The sequence below is a fragment of the Trachurus japonicus genome, chromosome 21 (genome assembly GCF_045865225.1).
Source record: "Trachurus japonicus isolate A0001 chromosome 21, Traja_1.0".
NCBI classification, from domain to species: domain Eukaryota; kingdom Metazoa; phylum Chordata; class Actinopteri; order Carangiformes; family Carangidae; genus Trachurus; species Trachurus japonicus.
The window spans coordinates 3,120,239-3,140,119 of record NC_140927.1 but is presented as its reverse complement, the minus strand read 5'-3'; the positions used below and the strand labels follow the sequence as shown (position 1 = coordinate 3,140,119).

The 19,881-nt window shown below is 41.4% G+C and overlaps 1 protein-coding gene across 1 annotated transcript in view; it reads left to right on the top strand.

The window, feature by feature from the left end:
* The first annotated feature begins 18,802 nt into the window (after nt 1–18,802).
* dpp10 (dipeptidyl-peptidase 10 (non-functional)) overlaps nt 18,803–19,881 on the top strand; it is a 313,714-nt gene continuing 312,635 nt past the window's right edge. Inside the window, exon 1 of the mRNA XM_085764884.1 lies at nt 18,803–19,066. Within this exon, the coding sequence (XP_085621010.1) occupies nt 19,007–19,066 (60 nt within the window). The 5' untranslated portion in view covers nt 18,803–19,006. The remainder of the gene's footprint in view (nt 19,067–19,881) is intronic.

Below are 19,881 nucleotides of genomic sequence, written 5' to 3'. Positions count from 1 at the left end.
AAGAGAGTCCAGGCAAGAGAGAGGAACCTTGAGGCTGGCCATGCAACTCCAGTGCTGGGCTGTCTAACCAGAGATTTGTAAGTTTTTATGTAAGGAAAAGTATAAATTGGAAATGCTATTGATAAGTGGCGCAGCCAATTGTGTATGTGCTTAATGTGTGTGTCTGTTTGTTTGTGTTGGTTGTAGCATCAGGAGGCAGGAAGTGACCTTCCAGAGAAGCAGGTGAATACCAGGCTCCAGAAAAATCCAGACAGGAGAGAGGAACCTTTAGACTGGCCAGGGGCCTCTGGCACTGGGCTGTCTAACCAGAGTGTCAGATTCTGGTAAGTTGTATTGTACAAATTAAACATCTTGATTAAACTTGACCTGAATTAAAGCAGATATCAGTGGAATGTTTTTGTTAATATAAGTCCTAAATAGTCCTATTTTCCGTCAGCAATCACTTACATGAAGTATTTCAGCCTAAACACGAGTCTCTCCGTCACTCTGCTCTGCTGTAACCCGAGGAGAAAATTTTCCTTGTGGGATACAAGTGTTATCCAATGAGGAGAGAGAACGGCATGAAGGGCTGTGTGTGCAGCCAAGGGATGCGCGTGAATGTGGTGACGTAGCACGAGGACCAATTGATGCCTGACAAGGGCGGGGGCTGCTAACTCATGGTGCGTTCAAGGAAACTCGTACTTTGTGTTTTTCCTTCCTGTGAAGTCATACCAGTTCGATCTGGTACGAGTTCACGGGTCGGAAGTTACGAGTGGCCGTTATAGGGAACTTTCACAGACAACAGGACGGTAAAAACACGAGCTACGGGTTACCTGGAACGCTACCAAGTCGTTTGTGACTTGAAGCTGTAACTTACGGTTTCAAAAGCCTGCCTTGAACACAGCATTAGCCGAAACGGCCGTGCCACTGATATCTGCTTTAACATTTGCTTAGCATGACGTTACTCTGAATGATGTTAGTTAGCCTGAAATGGCTACCTATAAATACATTTCATAGGTAGGAAAACTTTCAACCATCTCACACATTCTGAAATTTGTGGTTGTAAAGAACAAATTTCATCTATACAGTGATGTGGCCTTGTTAACAGAGGAAAGATGTCTGTCTAAATCAAACCAGATAAAATCTTACACAAATTAAAGGGACAAGGAGGAGTTTTGGAAAAGCGAAGTGTTTTCACACTACATTTATGAGCCTCCGCGCGCACCGTACATTTCTTTGACCGGCACAAGACGGACTCATGTTTTCATTCATCAAGATTTAAAGTCAGAGGTTCAAAGAGGTTCACATACCACCGTAGTTCCGACCATAAACGGCGATTCGGTGGCGTTATTCTCATGACTCGCCACGAGGGAAACGCTGGTCGGCTCGCCCAGCATTTCCACCACCACTAATAATAACAAAATAACCATAGAGACAGAACGATATATTTATCGAAAATGGACCCATTAACAAGTGTGGGTAGCGGAGATTCATCCACATTAACGTGAGACTTTTTTATAACCGAATAGAAACTTCTCGCTCGTTGTCCCGTTAAGGTCTGGATAGTGTGGCATTTGTGTGTTCAGTGTAGTGTACTTTACCAGCCCTTGGCAGGTGATCTTTAAACACATCTTCTCCATCTAACTATCTCCTTCATTTACTTCAGAAAGATACTCTCCACTGAAGTCCTTCCAACATCCCACTGATCGACACACCCATCACCAAACGAAGCTCTGTGGTCTGTGGCCTCCCCTGGCCCCTTGCCCCATCGTTAGAGGTATTGTTCAACCTTTCCTGGGAATTTTTTTAATTTTTTTAAAGGGACAACGAGGAGTCTCATATTAATGTGGATGAATCTACGTTACCACTCGTTAATGGGTCAATTTTCAATAAATATGTTGTTTTGTCTTTATAGTAATTTTGATATTATTTAGTGGTCGGCTCGCCCAGCATTTCCTACTTTCGGTTTCGCAAACACTGCCCGGCGGGTCATGGGAATAACGCTGTCGAATCACCGTTTATGGTCGAAACTACGACGGTATCTGATCGTCTTTGAACCTCCGAATTTTATTCTTGATCAATGAAAACATTCTTAGCAAATGTTTTCGCTTTTTTCCATCTTGTGCCGGTCCAAGAATTTCACTGTGTGCGCGTAAGCTCATGGGAAATGTAGTCTGAAAACACTTTGCTTTCCAAAACTCCTAATTGTCCCTTTAAGTTAGTACATGGCATAAAATTTGATTCAGTCTTTAACTCTTTGAAAAGTGTTTATGTTTCAAACATTTGTAAGCACTTTGTACTTTCATATTGTATGAATTGTATTGTTGTATTGAATTAATTGTACTGAAATACTACAACTGTTGTTAGCGAAACTATGAATTTCATACTTGAATTTGATACTGTTTTGATTTTTAAAAAAGTTTATGTATTGCAAAATTTGTACTGTTTTTGTGTGTATGTTTTTAAATAAAGAATTTGAATTTACTGCATATCACTGTAAATATTTTTTATCTTACAGTAATCTACAGGCCACTGCAGTTCAATAATATACATCAATATTTTCAGTAATACATTTCTTACTGTAAAACGGTATAACAGTAAGGATAATTTACTGGCAGCACCGTTGCCTGCTTCATACTGTAGTTTTTGTTTACAGTAACATATTGGCAGCACCGTTGCCTGCTTCATACTGTAGTTTTTGTTTACAGTAACATATTGGCAGCACCGTTGCCTGCTTCATACTGTAGTTTTTGTTTACAGTAACATATTGGCAGCACCGTTGCCTGCTTTATACTGTAGTTTTCATTTACAGTAACATACTGGCGGCACCGTTGCCTGCTTCATACTGTAGTTTTCATTTACAGTAACATACTGGCAGCACCGTTGCCTGCTTTATACTGTAGTTTTCATTTACAGTAACATACTGGCAGCACCGTTGCCTGCTTCATACTGTAGTTTTCATTTACAGTAACATACTGGCAGCACCGTTGCCTGCTTCATACTGTATTAGCCGTTTACAGTAACTACTGTAACAGTCGTTTACAATAATAAGCAGGCAACGGTGCTGCCAGTATGTTATTGTAAAACAGCAGGAAAAAGGCTAACAGTGCACAGCGGTCTGGTGGATGAACTGAGAGATCACATTCATTCATTGTATGGATATCAACAATTACTGCAGGGGAAGAGCTGAGAGGGTCATTGCATGGCTTGGTTTACAAAAAGATTGTCATTTGGGTTAAACTAAGTCTTCCTTCAAAATTAGATACCCTTTGTTGTCATGGTTACAGTACTAACAACATGGTTAACTTTGTTAAAAGGTTGAAGCCTAGATAATAGAAACAACACAAATAAAGCTGCCACTTTAACATGGAAATCAGACACTGTGCTGTGTCACATCCATCCATCCAACACAACCTCCTCCTGACGTGGACTTTGTCTCTTTACTATTCCTGAGACCACTAGACGTTGACTAACAACGAAACCTAACTATGGCCCATAAAAACTATGGGTTATATAATAATGGCGTTACCAACGGCACTACTTTTTTCAGTAACAAGTACTAATCAAAGAAAATACTGTTTCCCCTGTTATAACACTGTTACAGTTACTGACAATAAAATGCACTGTTACTCTCCATTACTTGACTCTAGAAGTCCTGTTACAGAATAATACACCCATTGAAGTGTACATTACATACACAGAGCCTGTCTGTGCTGAGGAATACTGTGTGAGTTGGTTAGTTCCAGATAAACAGGAGGTTAGGGTTATGGTCAGGGGGATATGGGGGTGAGTTCAAGTAATTGGACATATTTGAGCATTTTATACAAAAGTAACACAATAGTTACTTTTCCCGATAATTAGTTACTTTTACAACTCAGTTACCAACACAGTTACTTTTTGGGGAAAGTAACTAGTAACTAAAACAAAATTACTTTTTAAAACTAATGCACCCAACACTGGAATAACCTTCTGTACAGACGACCTATGACCTCATTTATGTACAGGAAATGAACCCGTGACTCCACCTACTGAGCTTTCTGCTCCTGTATGTGAACATTTTAATATATAACCATCAACTAGTGCATATTAAGAGAGGGGGAAAGCTATTGTAATATATGTTTATTAGCATTTTGTTTTATTTGTGTAAATGAGTCAGTCACATCCCTGTCCAATCTGTGGACAAATTGCTACAGTGTATATGTGGTCAAGAAAATAAAAAGGAAGAAAAATAAGTGTTGTGATCTGTTGTCACTTCCAACTCCAACATCTGACCTCTGAATGGAGAGCAGCAGACTACACTAGCCCCGCCTCCAGTCTCCACCCGGCCACGCCTCCTCGTTAGCCTCATCGTTTCCACCTGTTGTTCTCAGCTGCACCACATGCACCAATCAAGCCAGTTTGTTAGCAGCAGCAGCTCCCTGGCTGTTTTCGAAACCGCATACTACCGTACTGCCTACTACATACTGCGTTATATGTACTGTATACTGCATACTGAATGTGGGATTCAGTATACCACTTCAGCAGACCGACGCCGTTATCATCGCAGTATGCAGTATACGAGTTTCCCAGAATGCATTTCACGGCAACCGGTAGCAGTAACTGTAAAACAGGCTAAAAGCTGTTTTATTTCCCGCTCTAGCGCTGTAATTATGTAACTTTATTAAGTTTTAATATTTTTTCATGCGAGAAAGTAACTGTTAAGACTCCAAATATACGGCCAGTTTATCCAAATGACGGCTGTTTAAAAGATTGCTTCAATGTTTTTGGCAGAAGTGAAGCTCCGCAGCGACCGGGACATCACAGAGGCAGCAGCCCGGCTCCTGACGTGCTCGGCCGGCCAGCACTACGACGTCATTCCGGAGGAGAGAACGGTCGCTAATTTACTTACCCGCAGGTTTTTAAAGGTTTACCACCGGCTGATTGAATTATTTTCAGGACATAAATGTTGGTCTCATTGATGAAATCTCAATTGTGGCAGTAGCATTAGTTTGTTTGAATGTAAAGTGAAGCTTCTTGTGTGTAAGCAGCGCTGCCTCTGGGCTCTGGAGCCTAACGTTATGTACAGAAATCACCACATTTACAAAAAATAAATATTTTACAATGAACCGATCAGTCTGCATTAAGTTTTATTTTATTAAACTATAGTTACGGTACACGGCTACACTACCGTCTTTGGTTACGCTCTGGTTACGGCAGGTTACGGTTAGGACGTCAGGGGAGCATTGCATTGTGGGATACAGTACGCGATGTAGTCTGGTCAGATGCATACTGGAGATATTTTCCGAATCAGTACGACATCCGGGAACTTTTCGCATACTGCAGATTTTGCTTTTGTTCGCATACTGCATACTGCATACTACATTTTGGGCAAATCAGTACGTACTAGCAGTATAGTATGCGGTTTCGAATACAGCCCCTGTCTCATGTCCAGATCATCTTGCCAGACCTTCCAGCACTGTTTCATGGACTGACCTGCTGGTTTTGACTGGGCTTGTCTCTGACTACCTCTTCCTGTCTCTGCCCCAGTAAACACGACAGATCTCCTGGTTCTTCTCTGCCTGTGGCTGTTTGGTGTTCCTGTACTTGAGGAGAGCCCAGTGTGGCCTGCTGGGGGAAACGCCTCCTGGCCTGACCTCATCTTCCGTCTGTCCACAACCTTCTGTCTGCCCCGCTGCCTGCTCACCTATTGCAGACTCTGTTCCGTCCTTGGCCCTGAGCCCTACTTGCCCTCACAGGTTCCCCGCAAACTCTGACCTGCAGGTACCATCACCTACCTGAACCCTGTCCATACTGTCCTGTCGCTGGCTGCTGCTCACCTGAACTCTGCCACACCCTGTCAATCGGTGATCCTGCTCAGTTTTCTGCTTTTCTCTGTGTGGTCAGGTTGTACAGGTATTCTCTACCTGTTACAGTGCAGTAGCCTACAATGATAAAATTATGAACAAAATATTTTAAAGCAGAAGTAAGCGATCCGGTGGTTTTGGCTAACTTCTTGTCAGCCGATGGAGTTAGCAGTCCCCGCCCTCGTCCCTACAGTACGTCACCACATTCACGCGCATCCCTTGGCTGCACACACAGAGAGGACCGCCCCTTTATGCCGTTCTCTCTCCTCATTGGATGAAGGTTGTAGGATACAAAGAAAGTTTTCTCCTCGGCTTACAGCAAAGCAGAGTGACTGACAGATCCGTGTTTCAGACCAAACACTCTATATAAGTGATTGCTGTCGGAAGATGGAACTATTTAAGACTTATATTAACACAAACATTCCGCTTACTTCTGCTTTAACTACTTCTGGTGAACTCATCAGACTTTTTACACATGTTCTGTTCACCATGGTGAAGAGAAAACTTTGTTTTTAATCAGCAGAATGAGTTTCATTAAGATTATATCAGATTTTAAGCCTTGTAATTGCTACTGTTTAGAAGTTACATTGAGGCTTTACCCTATACTGTTGTATTATGGAAATATCAGTCACAGCTGAAGTGGTTGGTCATTTAACACATTTAGCACCATGGTGTGACTCCTAAGTGTTATGAGACACAGACACGTACTCTGATATTGAGCTTGTCAAGTAGTTTATTATGAGGAAGTTGTCACCTGTTGTAATGAAAGCCATCAGGTGTGATGAATGATGGGAGAATGGCATGATGATAGTTATTCAGTTCACTGTATGAGCAGTATTAATCTGAAGTGGATGAGTCACTTGAAACCTATTAGACTGATTAAAAGTCACACATAACAGTGACTAAGTACTCATTAGCATGGAACCTTTGAGTTTAATGCAGTGGCAGGACCTTAGCTTATGTAACCCCAAGAATATGAAGTGCTTAAAAAAATGCTGAAATGTGAAATACATATGAATAACTCCTGATCTAATTTATTCCGATTTTACCAAACACTCTTTTTGTGTGTTTTACACCAGTACCCATGTGATTTATCAATTTCAAAATTATTCTATTATATGAAATTGGACACGTTGGGACTCCATATTAGCTCATTTTATAGGCTAATTAATATTAATACTCTAATGTTTTTCTGTTAGATGTGTCCATTTCCAGACTAAAAAGAGAGAGATCCCAAATATGTTTGATTTATTTCTCAGAAAAATATGAGATATGAGAGAAACCAAGATGCTGTAACTTATTTCTCCTTCCTCAGTTTTTTTTCTCCATAGAGAAAAAGAAATCTCTCAGTTTCTTTAAATTCCAAATTAGATCTCATCAGGCTCTGAAATAATTCTCAACTTTTGTGTCTCGGTTTGATCCTCCCAGAGCTCTCTCTCTCTCTCTCTCTCTCTCTCTCTCTATGAACCTAATCTATTCACATCCCAGCCTCTAGTTTCACAAACTCATTCATCTCACACTAAGCCCAGACAGACAAAACAAAGAGCTGTCTGTAAGTGTTCTTTGAATTCTTGTTCAGGCTTAATGTTTTAATCTCTGCCCCTTCTATACAGTTGAAAACAAAAGCTTTCATGAACTTTGGTTAAATCTTTAAACCTTTAATTTTTTTTACCCACTCCACAGATTCCATGCTATATGTCATTTTGGCTCAGCTGTAAGGGCGTTTATTATTAAGGACTAGTGCTCTTGACGAGGAAGGAAAATTATGAGGCAACAACTCAAAACATCAGCCAGGAAGATAAAACTTGGTCACAAATCGGTCTTCCAAATTGACGATGACTCCAAGCTACACTTCCAAAGTTGTGGCAGTGTGGCTTGAGGTCAATAAAGTCTTACAGTGGCCATCATAAAGCTGGGGCTTCAGTCAAGTGGGAAATTGTGAACTGAAGTGTGCGAGTGCCACTCAGTTCTATAGAGGCATGGGTCAAAAGTCAGCATCTTTAATTTAATTATTTTTGGTGTTTTTGCCTTATTAGGACAGTAGAGGTATGACGGTAGCGATTGAATGCTACCTTAAAGAGGAACTTTGCAAGTCCGCTCACTTTTCCTCTGTTTTGGTTACGCTCCTCTCGCCCATGTGCATTTGTTTACAATGAAGCCGGCGAAAAATTAATAAATGGAGCGGTGGATAACGTTACATAACATATATGATGTTACAGCGCGTGTGTTTAGTTTAGTGTGTAGTCTTGTTTTTTTTTTTTTAAGTATATTTTTTCAGCTTTTTTGCCTTTATTAGATAGCACATAGTAGAGATAGACAGGAAAGGGGGAGGCAGAGAGAGGGGGAATGACATGCAGGAAAGGTCTGCCCGACGCGGGATTCGAACCGGGGATGCCTGCGTTGAGGACTGTAGCCTCTACATGGGGCGGCCGCCTTGACCACTGCGCCACACACCGCCCCTAGTGTGTAGTCTTAAACTTCATAAACAAAAGATTACGGGTTACGGAGTGTGTTTGTGTTGTGGTGTGCAGAGACGAGAGCTGGGACACCGGGGCGGCGACCAGGTACTGTACTGATGTTGCAAGGTTGGTTTTCAGCTGTGAGACGCCAGGTGAAGACAGAGAGCCTCCGTTGTCACTCGTAACAAGTCACAAGTCATGTAGTTAACCATCACAAATACTCTGGAGCTTTTAAATTAAGGTAAAAATGTAGCAGAGCCACGGGAGAAATCCTGCTTAGTTCCTCTTTAAGACGGAGCTCCCACTTGTTGAAGTAGGAGGAAACAAGAATAAGTTGTGACGTCATGCAACAATCTGCACCCTGGTAGAACCACACCGTCAACGGTAAAACATCACTTAAAACGCATTTAAATGCAAAAATTACTTTTAAAAATAGTTTTTGTGCCTTATGTGAAGCACGTTGAATGCAAAGTTTGTCCTGGTCCGCCTTGTTTTTGTGGGTGGTGCATCTCGAATGCTCTGAAGTCGGAACTAGCCATGACACTGTCGTTAGCCCAGCCCATCCAGTAACTGGGTGTTTGACATCCCCTGACTGAATGACAATTAACCAATGGGATGTGTCGATGAGCTGTGTGATTGACCAGTCAGCCATGGTTCTGTGGGGGGAAAAATAAATAAATGCCACAGTAGGGATCGACCCACTGGGACAGTATGTCAAATGTCTAGTCCACCCCTGGTATTAGAACGAGCTTTGAGCATCTCTCTTCAGTCTCAAGTGTGTCTCTTGCTGTTATAGTTGCTGTGTTTCAACTACTTCTTCTTAGATTCAGGAGAAAAACATGAGAATCTAAACAAGAATCTTAATTTTGTCTCCTGGGCTGTAGAAAAGCAAGTGTTAATTTTCTTCTGGCTTTTTCTCTGCTTCATTAATGTAATGAGCACGACTGCCCTGAACGAGCCCTCTCCTCTCACTCGCATGTTATTTATGTTTTGCTCCCTAATATTTCACTCTCTATCTGAGCCGCCGTCTCTCTCGTCCTGTTGTACTAATAAGTAAATGCTAAAATTAAAACCACATTCTCACCTTGGCTCTTTTTTTCTCAGCATGAAGGAGAGGCTGCCAGCTAAATCCAGCGGAAAGTACGTGCCAGTATCAGCACACAGCGGTCCCATCGTCACGCTTCTGTCCACAGGATAACCACTGACATCAGACACTCTGCCACTGCCACCGGCCATGAAGATTCGGACAGGTAATCCTGTTTCTTATTCACTCATTTCATGCATGCAACCCAGCTGAGTGCAGGCAGGGGGAAGGATGGGAAGACATAAAATCTCATTTGGACTCCATTCTTGGTACAAGTTGAGCAAACCCCAGAAACGATGACCCATGAAATCAAGGTGCAGACAAGCGCCTCCACTGGGCCCCCTCCTCATTATGACATTGTGAAAAACTGGAAAGTAAAGGTCACGGAGACCGGACTGAGAAGTGAAATGCAACCTTGAGAATGTATACTGTGAATGTGTATGGAGGAAATACACAGTCTTGACATGGTCAGGCGGGATCATCAGAGCCGGTAATCACAGTGTGAAGTTGGGATGAAGGGGTTTCTGCGGATTCCTTTTCAATTCAGTCTCAACATGCACAAACAAAAAAGAAAACAAAAAGCCAGGTAATCAGACATTGTTAAGCCTGCTTAAAAATGCAAATAGCTGGCTTTTGGTTTCACAAAACAAAGAGTAAACAGGGACAAGTCTTTGTCTCCTACTGAGCTGATGGACTCTGTGAGATGAGGAAGCTATTTCCCCTTCAAAGCAAATTGAACAGAATTGATTCCGTCCCTTCCTTTTGTGAAAGTGCAGCTTCAAAGAGTGTGTTTCTCCGAGGCCTCGTAACCAGTGTCATCTTACTGAAGCAGACCAAATCCCCCATGTTGTGTGTGTGTGATCCAGTCCCCAGCGAACGTGAAGTTAATTAATTCCTCTTACAGACAATTAGTCTGTTCAATCAAATCCTTTGGGCATGTTTGAATGTGGATAAGTCCAATTCCCCTCTAAAACTTGTGATTAATCACATTGATTACCCGCTGTGTTAATAAATCACAACACAAAGTCAAACCCTTTCTTCTCCTTGATCCCACAGTTTTGGTCATGCATAGCAATTCCACCAAAAACAAGTTTGTGGTTTATTAAAATGAATCATTATGTAAAATGGTTAAATTTTAATACAGATCACAATGCATATGTATGATCTCACTTATTAAAATCTGCACATTTTAGCATTTTCATTTTACATATCAGATGACCCTGGTCTGCACCACAGAGCTGCTCACGTTGGAACGCTTCAAACACATGTTCTTTTTGTAAAGATCCACTCAAAGTTGAAGACGTTTGATTGGAGGACGGATACGCACACTTACTTAGCCTTGGGCCCATTTTGTATTATGATTACTATGTTTTCACATCCATTCAGTGATGCTCCAAGAGACTGAAAAGAATAGGGCAGGCATGTTGAAAGTGGATAACTGATGGGTTTTCACATCAAGAAATTTAATTTCTTCCTTTTTCTTGCGTGATTTTGCACAAATTGATTTCTTTGAGTTGTTTGTTATTGTTGTACCAGAACTGGTTTGAAATGGAGTTGAATTAAATGTTCCCAAACAAGATTTATTTTTCTTGACTTGAGAGGAATTAAAGTTTCATAATAAGGCATAATGGAATATAAAGTTCGTGGCTTTCTTATTTTAGCCACCAATATGTCCATACAGCGGATATTGTTATACTCAGAAGCACACTTTTAATGGAATCGGCAGTTATTCTTATGTGGCTTGCAGATATCAGTAGTTTCAATAACCTGAAAGGCTTTAAGTAGTGGCAGCTATATTAGCTGAATGGGCAATGACACATGGAATCCTGCTTTGCTTTCTAAAAGTTATCCATGTCCATTAGCTATGGCTTTTGCATGTGTCTTCCTTATTTAAGGCAAAGCTCTCAGGAATTGCTTTAATGCTGCAGCTCTGTCGGTGTGAAGAAGAGAAGGCTGGCAGCCATTCATTTAGTTGGTTGAATCCAGTTTGGCCTGTAGGCACTACCAATCTATTACTCACATCCACCACTCGCTGTGCGTTGAGCACTATGCACACAATGGCCCTTTGTAGTGACGGAACAAAAACCTGGTAGTTACTGAAAGAACCTATTACATGATGCATGCATGCTCAGTCATGCACATCACCTGTAGTCCTGTCCCATGGCTATCTGAAGGAGGAGATATTGGTTATTGAAGAGTGACATGTATCTCTATGGTGTTTCATTTGATGCACTCTCAACACAGAAGAGCTTTTTATGGTTGAAATGTGCTAATGGACACACATCTGCTGCTGGGGTGGAATTGGAAAAAACACACATTTCACTAATGCAAATGTCTGAGCTGTGTCGTTTTTACTTGATAAAACTGTCAAACTTATTTTTCAAACAGGAAGCAAGAATTATTGTTGAAGCTACTGTATCCAGACTTGGGCCGAATTCCGATTCTCCCCTTAGCCCTAGCCCTTGGCCCTAACCCTTCGTTTTGCGCGTTCACGTGAAGTGGTAGGGGTGTCCCAATTCTGGTTCAGACGAGGGTTAGGGGGAAGTGGTAGGGCTATCTCGCCCTCGAAACGGAGATTTTTCAGGGGCACACTACGGACCGAGGGCTATGGCAAGTTTCCCAGAATGCATCTTGCAGCAACCGGCAGCTGATTTATTTCTCACTGTAGCGCTGTTATTACGTCATTTTGTTAAGTTTTAATATTTTTTCATGCGAGAAAGTAGCTGTTTAGATCCCCAATGTGCGGTCGGTTTATCCACATGAGGCTGTTTAGACGTTTGCTCCGATGTTTTTCGGAGAAGTGAAGCTCCACGTTGGAGCCTCCACCTGTGGAGCAGATCAACGGCTCGTCACGGAGACACCACCCCGTCCGGAGAGCTTGTCAGCCGGCCAACCTCCCGACCTCGTCCCGGTAGAAAAGACGGACGCTAATTAACTTACCCGCAGGGTTTTAAAGGTTTACCACCGCGTAGTTACATTCTTTTTAGTAGATAAATGCTCATCTCATTGATGAAATGTAACAATTGTCGCATTAATTTGTTTGAATTAAAAGTGAAGCTTCATGTGTTTTGGACACAGAAGCAGCACTGGGGGATCTGTAGCCTATACAGAAATCACCACATTTACATCAATAAATAAATGTTTTACAATGAACCGATCATTCTTCATTAAATTTTATTTTATTTTATTAAGTTAACGTGGTTCTGAATAGAGGATTTGTGGCAAAAGCTCGTCACGTCTGCTTATGTGAAAGCCAGCAGAGACGACTGATGACGCATGTGATTGTTGAAGTGGTGTCCCAATTCGTAGGGGTTGACTTTCAACCCTACTCCTTGTAGCTCCGTTTCAAGGGCAAGGGTTAAGGGCTAGGGGTAGGGCTAGGGGGAGGGGTAGGGATGAAAAATAGAATCGGAATTGGGCCTTGATATGTCTTCATCAGGCATCAGATACATGACATGCATATAAGTTGCAACAGGTTTTTTATGTACTTCCTACCAGGAAAAACATTTTTATAAAGAAATCTGGGTAACACTTTACAATAAGGGTTCCTTAATTAACGTTAGTTAGTACATTATTAAGCATTAACATATAAACTAATGTGTTAATTAATGCTGAGTAATAATGCATACATAATGATAACTAATTACATGATTCAACAAATGTATTAACTAACTTTGAGTAGTAAACGTTAATTAACTGCTTACTAATAGGCTACATTAATTAATGTGTTTCCTAATCCTAAGTAATATATAATAATGATTGTTAATTTATCTGTAAACAGTTAATTAATACTAACTAACGTTAATTATGGGACCCTTATTGTAAAGTGTTACCGAAATCTGCATATAAGATAAAGACAAAGTGAATGCATATCTTATACTCTTAGCACGCTCACTAATTGTAAACACACCCATACACACTCTTATCACCTGTTTAGGATATATACACGCCTTCTCTTTGCATGGATTCAAGCTGTACATGTATTAATCCATCTGCCAATACAGAGCTGCATATGGAAAGTAATTGGCTGAACATGTACCTACAGCAATTTACACCTGTCTGTACATGTTAAATTCCTTTGGCTGTATCTAATCAGATGACCTTAATTACCACACCGTGGCCTCCTTCCAGTATTAGCATCAGCCATGTGGTTTATATCAAAGCTTAAAGGCTTAAACACACTTGAATATGATATGCGTCTATGCTGGGAATTAATACACTGTGGGGTGAGACGGCAGCATACAATAAATGAATACAAATGAATGGCACTATCTTGTGTGGTGCCACTCCCCCCCATATACACACATTGATATGCATCCTCAGACACTTGCAGGGCAAAAAGCTAGTCAAGACGCAACGGGCAGGTTTTCTGTACAACATCCCTCTAATGAACCCCTCAGATAACAATGTATGATGGGAAACAGATGTGCTACAATTGTTCAATTAACCCCCAGTCCTTTGATACACGGGGGTCCCTGAATATCTCAACATATTCAGCCGTAACTATTTGCAAAGCGGTGGCCCAGGGAGACATGCAGAGAACAGGAAAAAAAAAAAAGTGGAAAACAAAAAGAATGAAAGACATTTTTTTTTCTCTCAGACAAAGAAGCAGAGCTGAAACACCATGCCACCAGAGGGCTGTGTGTAATTTATCAGCTTCTGAAGGCCGCTGCAGACACATTTACTCACTGTGTCATGAAGAAACATATTTCTCCCCTCCTGCCTGTGGAATCACCCCATATCAGCACCTCTCCCCCTATAACGGAGAGTTTCCCTCAGCAGTGTAATAAGATTGTGTCCCTGTACGCCATACCATCCATGATTAGGGTATTTATCAATGTTAAGTTCAATTATTTATCCACATAGTGTCAAGAATAGTAAATTAGGTACGATGGAATTGAGTACACTTTTATCTGAGTGTACTGTTGCTGAGGTGCACCAGTGTAATAGCTTTCATGAAGCGGGTAGAAGGTGCCTATTCATGCTATTTCTCATTTCACAAGTGATCCCATGAACCAGACAGGTTTACCTGCCGGACTCTGGAGTTGTGCAGCAATAAAGGGAAAAAAGATTTTTTGTGGACTTGTGGAAGTCTCGAGATGTGGAAAAATATGTGAACAGTTACCAATATTATAATCCAGAAGTGACACTGACAAGGAGGGTAGAATGTACGGCTGGAGACGTTGGATAGCCCGTAATTTTGAGCTGGGTCGTGACCAGACATCAAGTGGGAAAGAAGGCACCTTTCAAAGTTATTTATTGAAAAAAGTCATTATATCTGACTAATTTATCAATTCATTTTAATACCCCTTCACTCTAATATAAACCTGTTCATACAGATGTGATCATCTTCTTTAGTCTTTACTATTTCAAGTCTAGTCACAGAAGCACTCTACAACACTACTGACTGCACCACATGGTGAATTTTGATCAAAGAAATTTGATTCAGTTTATTTCAAAATAATTAAAAATCACCAAATCTTGACTCCAGACTAAGAGTAGGCCCGTGTTCAGTTGCAATGATTGGTATTCCGTTCTCCTCTCTTTATTCATTTTACTAGCAACAATACAACACATTTAATGAAATTACTGGTAAAACATGGTCAAAGTGATTCGGTCAGTTGTTTAATTAAATTTAGTTCCAGAAGGAAGATAACCATCACCCATGCAATAATGAAATACTAAATTTTGAACACATTAATTGCCCAATATAGTGTTGTTGTTGTTGTTGTTGTTGTTGTTGTTATTTTAAGTATTATTTAATATTTTATTTATCACCTCTTGTTAATGTTCATCTTCTTAGCTACTTCCAAATGTTTCCTGCTTGTCCTCACCTGTGCACAAATAAAGCTGTGAAGATACCGTTACTGTACTACACTTACCACACACATTAATTGATGCTGACAAGGGCTTAGTTACACTGTGTACCTGTAATTCTCATTCTTCACATTTTAGGGAGGGCAGTCTGTGCCATGGCTCTGTTCTCATTGATCATGATCTGTTAACACACAATAAACGACAATGAAATTATGACTTATTTATTAATAATGATGCACTTACTGTCTAATGCAGGACACTGCAGGTAAAACCTTGTTTTTCCTTGTTCTGGTCAGTTTTTGGATTTTGGTCTACTTTGCTTCCAAATGTTTTTAATGTTCTCTCACACCAATGGAAACAAAACCAAAACCCGGTAATGGTATTAGATACAAATCTGTATTGACTCCCCTCACTACAAATACAGTAGCTACATTAGTCTGTATGCCTGCCATGATAAACCCTGATATTGGACAACATTTAGTCAGATAGTGATCTAACATTAATCAACTTATTACATTAGCTCATGTTGGATATGCATTAGTTGCATAGGGAGGTCAGAGGGTGTGTCAGGGTTAGGGCCACTCCCCTGAGACTAATCTCTCAACCTGATATTTTCACTTTTTACTCAATCAGTGGCAGTCAATACGCTGTATTTGTCTGACAGGGAAGCTATGCATAGACAGGAAAAGGCCCATATTTATTTTAAAAACCAACCAGAAAAAATAAAAAACTTTTTCAACTTTTTATGCAGAGAAACAATTTGACAAACATAACACTAACAACACCATAAATACCTTTTTGCTATTGCTTACATAGATGTAACATGAACAGCTCTTTACTTTTCAGTTTAGATGAAACATTGAGTTCAGCATCAATCTTCAGCATCTCTCCATTATGAGGTGGAAACCTCCATCATACCTTTTTGTTTTGGTTCTTTTTCTCTTACGTCTTTTCTCCTACTCAAATTAGCATGCTAACCAGCTAGCCTTGGTCCAGGAGGGATGGATGTCTCATCAGCAGCGTAATCATGGTGATAAGACCCGGTGCCCCCACCCCCGCCCTAAACACAAGCACATACACACACACACTTGGACACACAGCTACTCAAGACAGCCACTCCACATACTCACCCTGCAAACCAGCCTTTCAGCACCATGGACAGCGGCCGGAGCTCCAACACTGATCTCCTGCCCTGGCTCAAACTACCACAGCCTGATGTCTCCAAACTATCAAACATTCAAATACAGCCGACACTAACAAAACTACACAAAGATATCTTGCACAGAGGAGCACTTTTTTTTTCTTGCTGAAAGGAGAAACAGATTTTGAAATCCCTTTTTTTTGCTATCCAGGATCACGTAATCCGTCTTAATTTTATCCCAGTTGTTCAAAGCAAAGTAGGATTGGATCAGTCTGATCCGGATCCAAACTTTTCAAGATTACCAAATCCGGATAATGAGTGTTCTCGATGGGACTGTGCATCACAGTGAAGGCTGATTGAAAAAAATTCAAACTTCCAATTTCATTAAATTCAGTTTGGGGAAAACTTTAACTATATTTACTAATCACTGTTATGGTTTAAAAATTAGGTGTAAAATATAAATCAATAAATGTACTGTATATATAATACATTATATTGTTTATTTGACCAGTTTGAATATAATTTAAATCACATTTTGTTCCTGAAATCCACCCGACTGCTGGGATCAGAATAATCCTGTTTTTTTGGATCAAAGTTCCCGATCCTACTAAAAAGTTTTGAACAACACAAACTGAGGGTTTGATCCAGATGAAAACCAAGATTGGATTACGTGATCTTATCCGATCTCAGAATCCGTTTTTTGTTTTGAACCCATTTTCAAGATTTGATCCAATCCATTATCCAAAATCCGATCTGATGACTTTTGAACAACTGGGCCCAGGTGATTGGACAAATGATAATTTCTTCCTCCCATACTGTACCAGCCACTCAGCATTACCTTACCTTACCGCCCCGAGCTATTCCATTCACAAAAACAGGGGCCTGTGGCAATTCTAGACGGCTGCTTTTGTTTCTTCCTTCATGGGCCCCTGACGGCGTCTGGGCCTCGTCGAAGGGGAACTATGCAGGACCGGTTGCTTTTTTGCTGTTTTGCTACAACCACCACCACTACCACCTCCCCCGGCCATGTGCATTTGTTTTCAACAAAGCTGACAAGAAAGCAGGCCTTGGTGTGTAATGTTATACATTTAACAATGTGTATATTTGTGTAGTCTCATCTGTCTTAAACAAGAGATTACAGGTTACGGGGCGTGTTTGTGTCATGGTGTCGCTGTGACCAGGTCTGGGACACAGCAGAGGCTTGCAAGGTTGGTTTTTGACCAAGAGACACTATGTGGAAGGCAGAGAGCCTCCATTCTCCTGGTAACAAGTCATTTTACCATCACAATTACTCTGAAGCTGATTAAATAAGGTTAACATTTTGCATAGTGCCTCTTTAAGTCAATATGGCTGACAAATTGGCAGAGAATTGCATATTCTCTAACTCAGTAGTTGTGCTTCTGGTGGCTTGATACTTGACTATTTGGGTCTCTGCCAACTCTTGAATGAACTCTGCTGAATGAATATCCTGAATGCTCTTTTGCTGCTAACTGCTTTATCTTTATGTCCTTTAATTATCAGCTAGTTGCTGGCATTATTTGTGGGGTGCTTAGCAGATAGACACACAGCAACAAATAATTCAGCGTATACAGTAGCCACATATTTGTGTTTCCTCTGGCTCATAAGGAGGATAAGAACAGGAAATCGCCCAGATGTGAAGGTATAAGGACCGGGTTGGGTCAAGGACCTGGGCATATGTTGGGTCGCAAGTTTAATTTTGCTTTGTGGATTAGAGAGGGTTTATCTCCTTCACTGACAACAACTGCCTGCTGCTGGAAGTAACGTTGATGAGAGCAAAGAGACTGGATCAAAGCATTATAAAAAAGAAAAAAGGAAAAACACAAAGCTGTAGGTTTGAAGAGGAGGCTAAAAACTTCAAAGATCTGAAGGGAAAGTGAAGGCAGGTGGTAATTCTTTGCAACTTTCTTTGAACTGCATCAACACCTTTCATATTACATGTAACATTTTGATCTATTTTTAATATGAAAATATTGATTAGTGTAGCTTTGAAGGCCAAATGCTCTAGGCCAATATAAGGTGAAGGAAAAGAGGGGGTGGGGGTGGTTATGATGAAGGGGACACCTTCCAATAGTCCTATTGATTTGAGATCTGTCATTTTCACCAGGTTATACTGGATTCTGTTTTACTGTACATACTGCCATGCACAATACTATTGGATAGTATGTAAAACATGTGTTCACTGTTATTTTTGTTTTGCACATTTATCCCCACCTATAGTGCTGTATGAGACAGAAACATGGAGGGCTATTTCAAATAACAGGGACACTAAAAAAAGAAAAACCATTGGTGGCTGTTCTATATTTTTGGGAGGGGGTGGCAGATACCTTGTAATACCTCAGGGCTTTACTATCCTCTGGCCACCCCATTCACAAATCTGTGTGGTCGCCCCTGGTTACCACTCATCGCTGCCGGTCATCTGTGCACATGCCTACAGATCGCTCTGCGCTGCGCGGGGCACACAGAGCCTACAGTAGCTGTCGGATGCGGTTGCGCGCTTCGCTTCCACCGCACAGCGAACAAACACGGCAAACGGTCCGCAGCCCACGCTGTAGAGTTAGATAAGGGACTCGCTTTGTTCCTCTTGCTCTGCTGATTTTTTTTTTCTTCCTCTTTTTCTTCCCTGTCACTCGGCTTGGAGGACTGTTTGTGTCGGCGTCCCAAGATGAACCAAACCGCCACTGTATCGCATCAAGTTAAATGCCAGTCTACGAAGGCCATCAAGGTAGGCTTTATGAGAGACTCCTCGCTGCTTTCAACTTGCTCCTGTTTTATGTAACTCTGGTTCAGCAGCAGCAGTGGCAGCCGCGGCGCTGCCACAGCACGCAGCTCCAAACTTCGGTGCGGGCTTGGTGAATGGGTATGCGCATTGACGCACAGCACTTTGGAGACGGGTAGAGGACATGCATGTCAGCATACCCGTCTCAACACGATCAAGTTAAGGCTCTTATTTGAAACTGTGTGGTTGTGACATGAGAGTGAGCGGATAACCTGAGTCCTCAGGATGAGAGAGCTCGGCTTCTTGACGTCCAGTTAACTGTGCTGGATGAGGAGTCGCACACTGGCGCAGTGGCCAGATTTCATTCATATCACGTCATGTTCCTTATTATTAAAATGTGTGTATGGGCTGACAAGAAATTACACAGACTCTGCCGACAAACAAAGCGCTGCACTTTGTCTCTGTCCGTTACTTTCACACGGTTATAGTGTGAACGATACCTGAAGCGTCGCACTGACACACACCAGCATGATGCTGCATGCAGTTAACTTTGTCATGCACAGTCTCGAGAGATAATCAAGATTTTCAACCTGTTGTTGGAATTAACAGAATGCTTTTTAAGTGGATGCATAAAGGGGCTGCAGGAAGTGTGTGTGTGTGTGTGTGTGTGTGTGTGTGTGTGTGTGTGTGTGTGTGTGTGTGTGTGTGTGTGTGTGTGTGTGTGTGTGTGTGTCTCCGCGCGCGCAGGTAGCGCAATTAACACAGTAGTTTTCTGTGACAACCACGATCGAGAAACGTCTCAGCATCTGCATTGTCTCCAC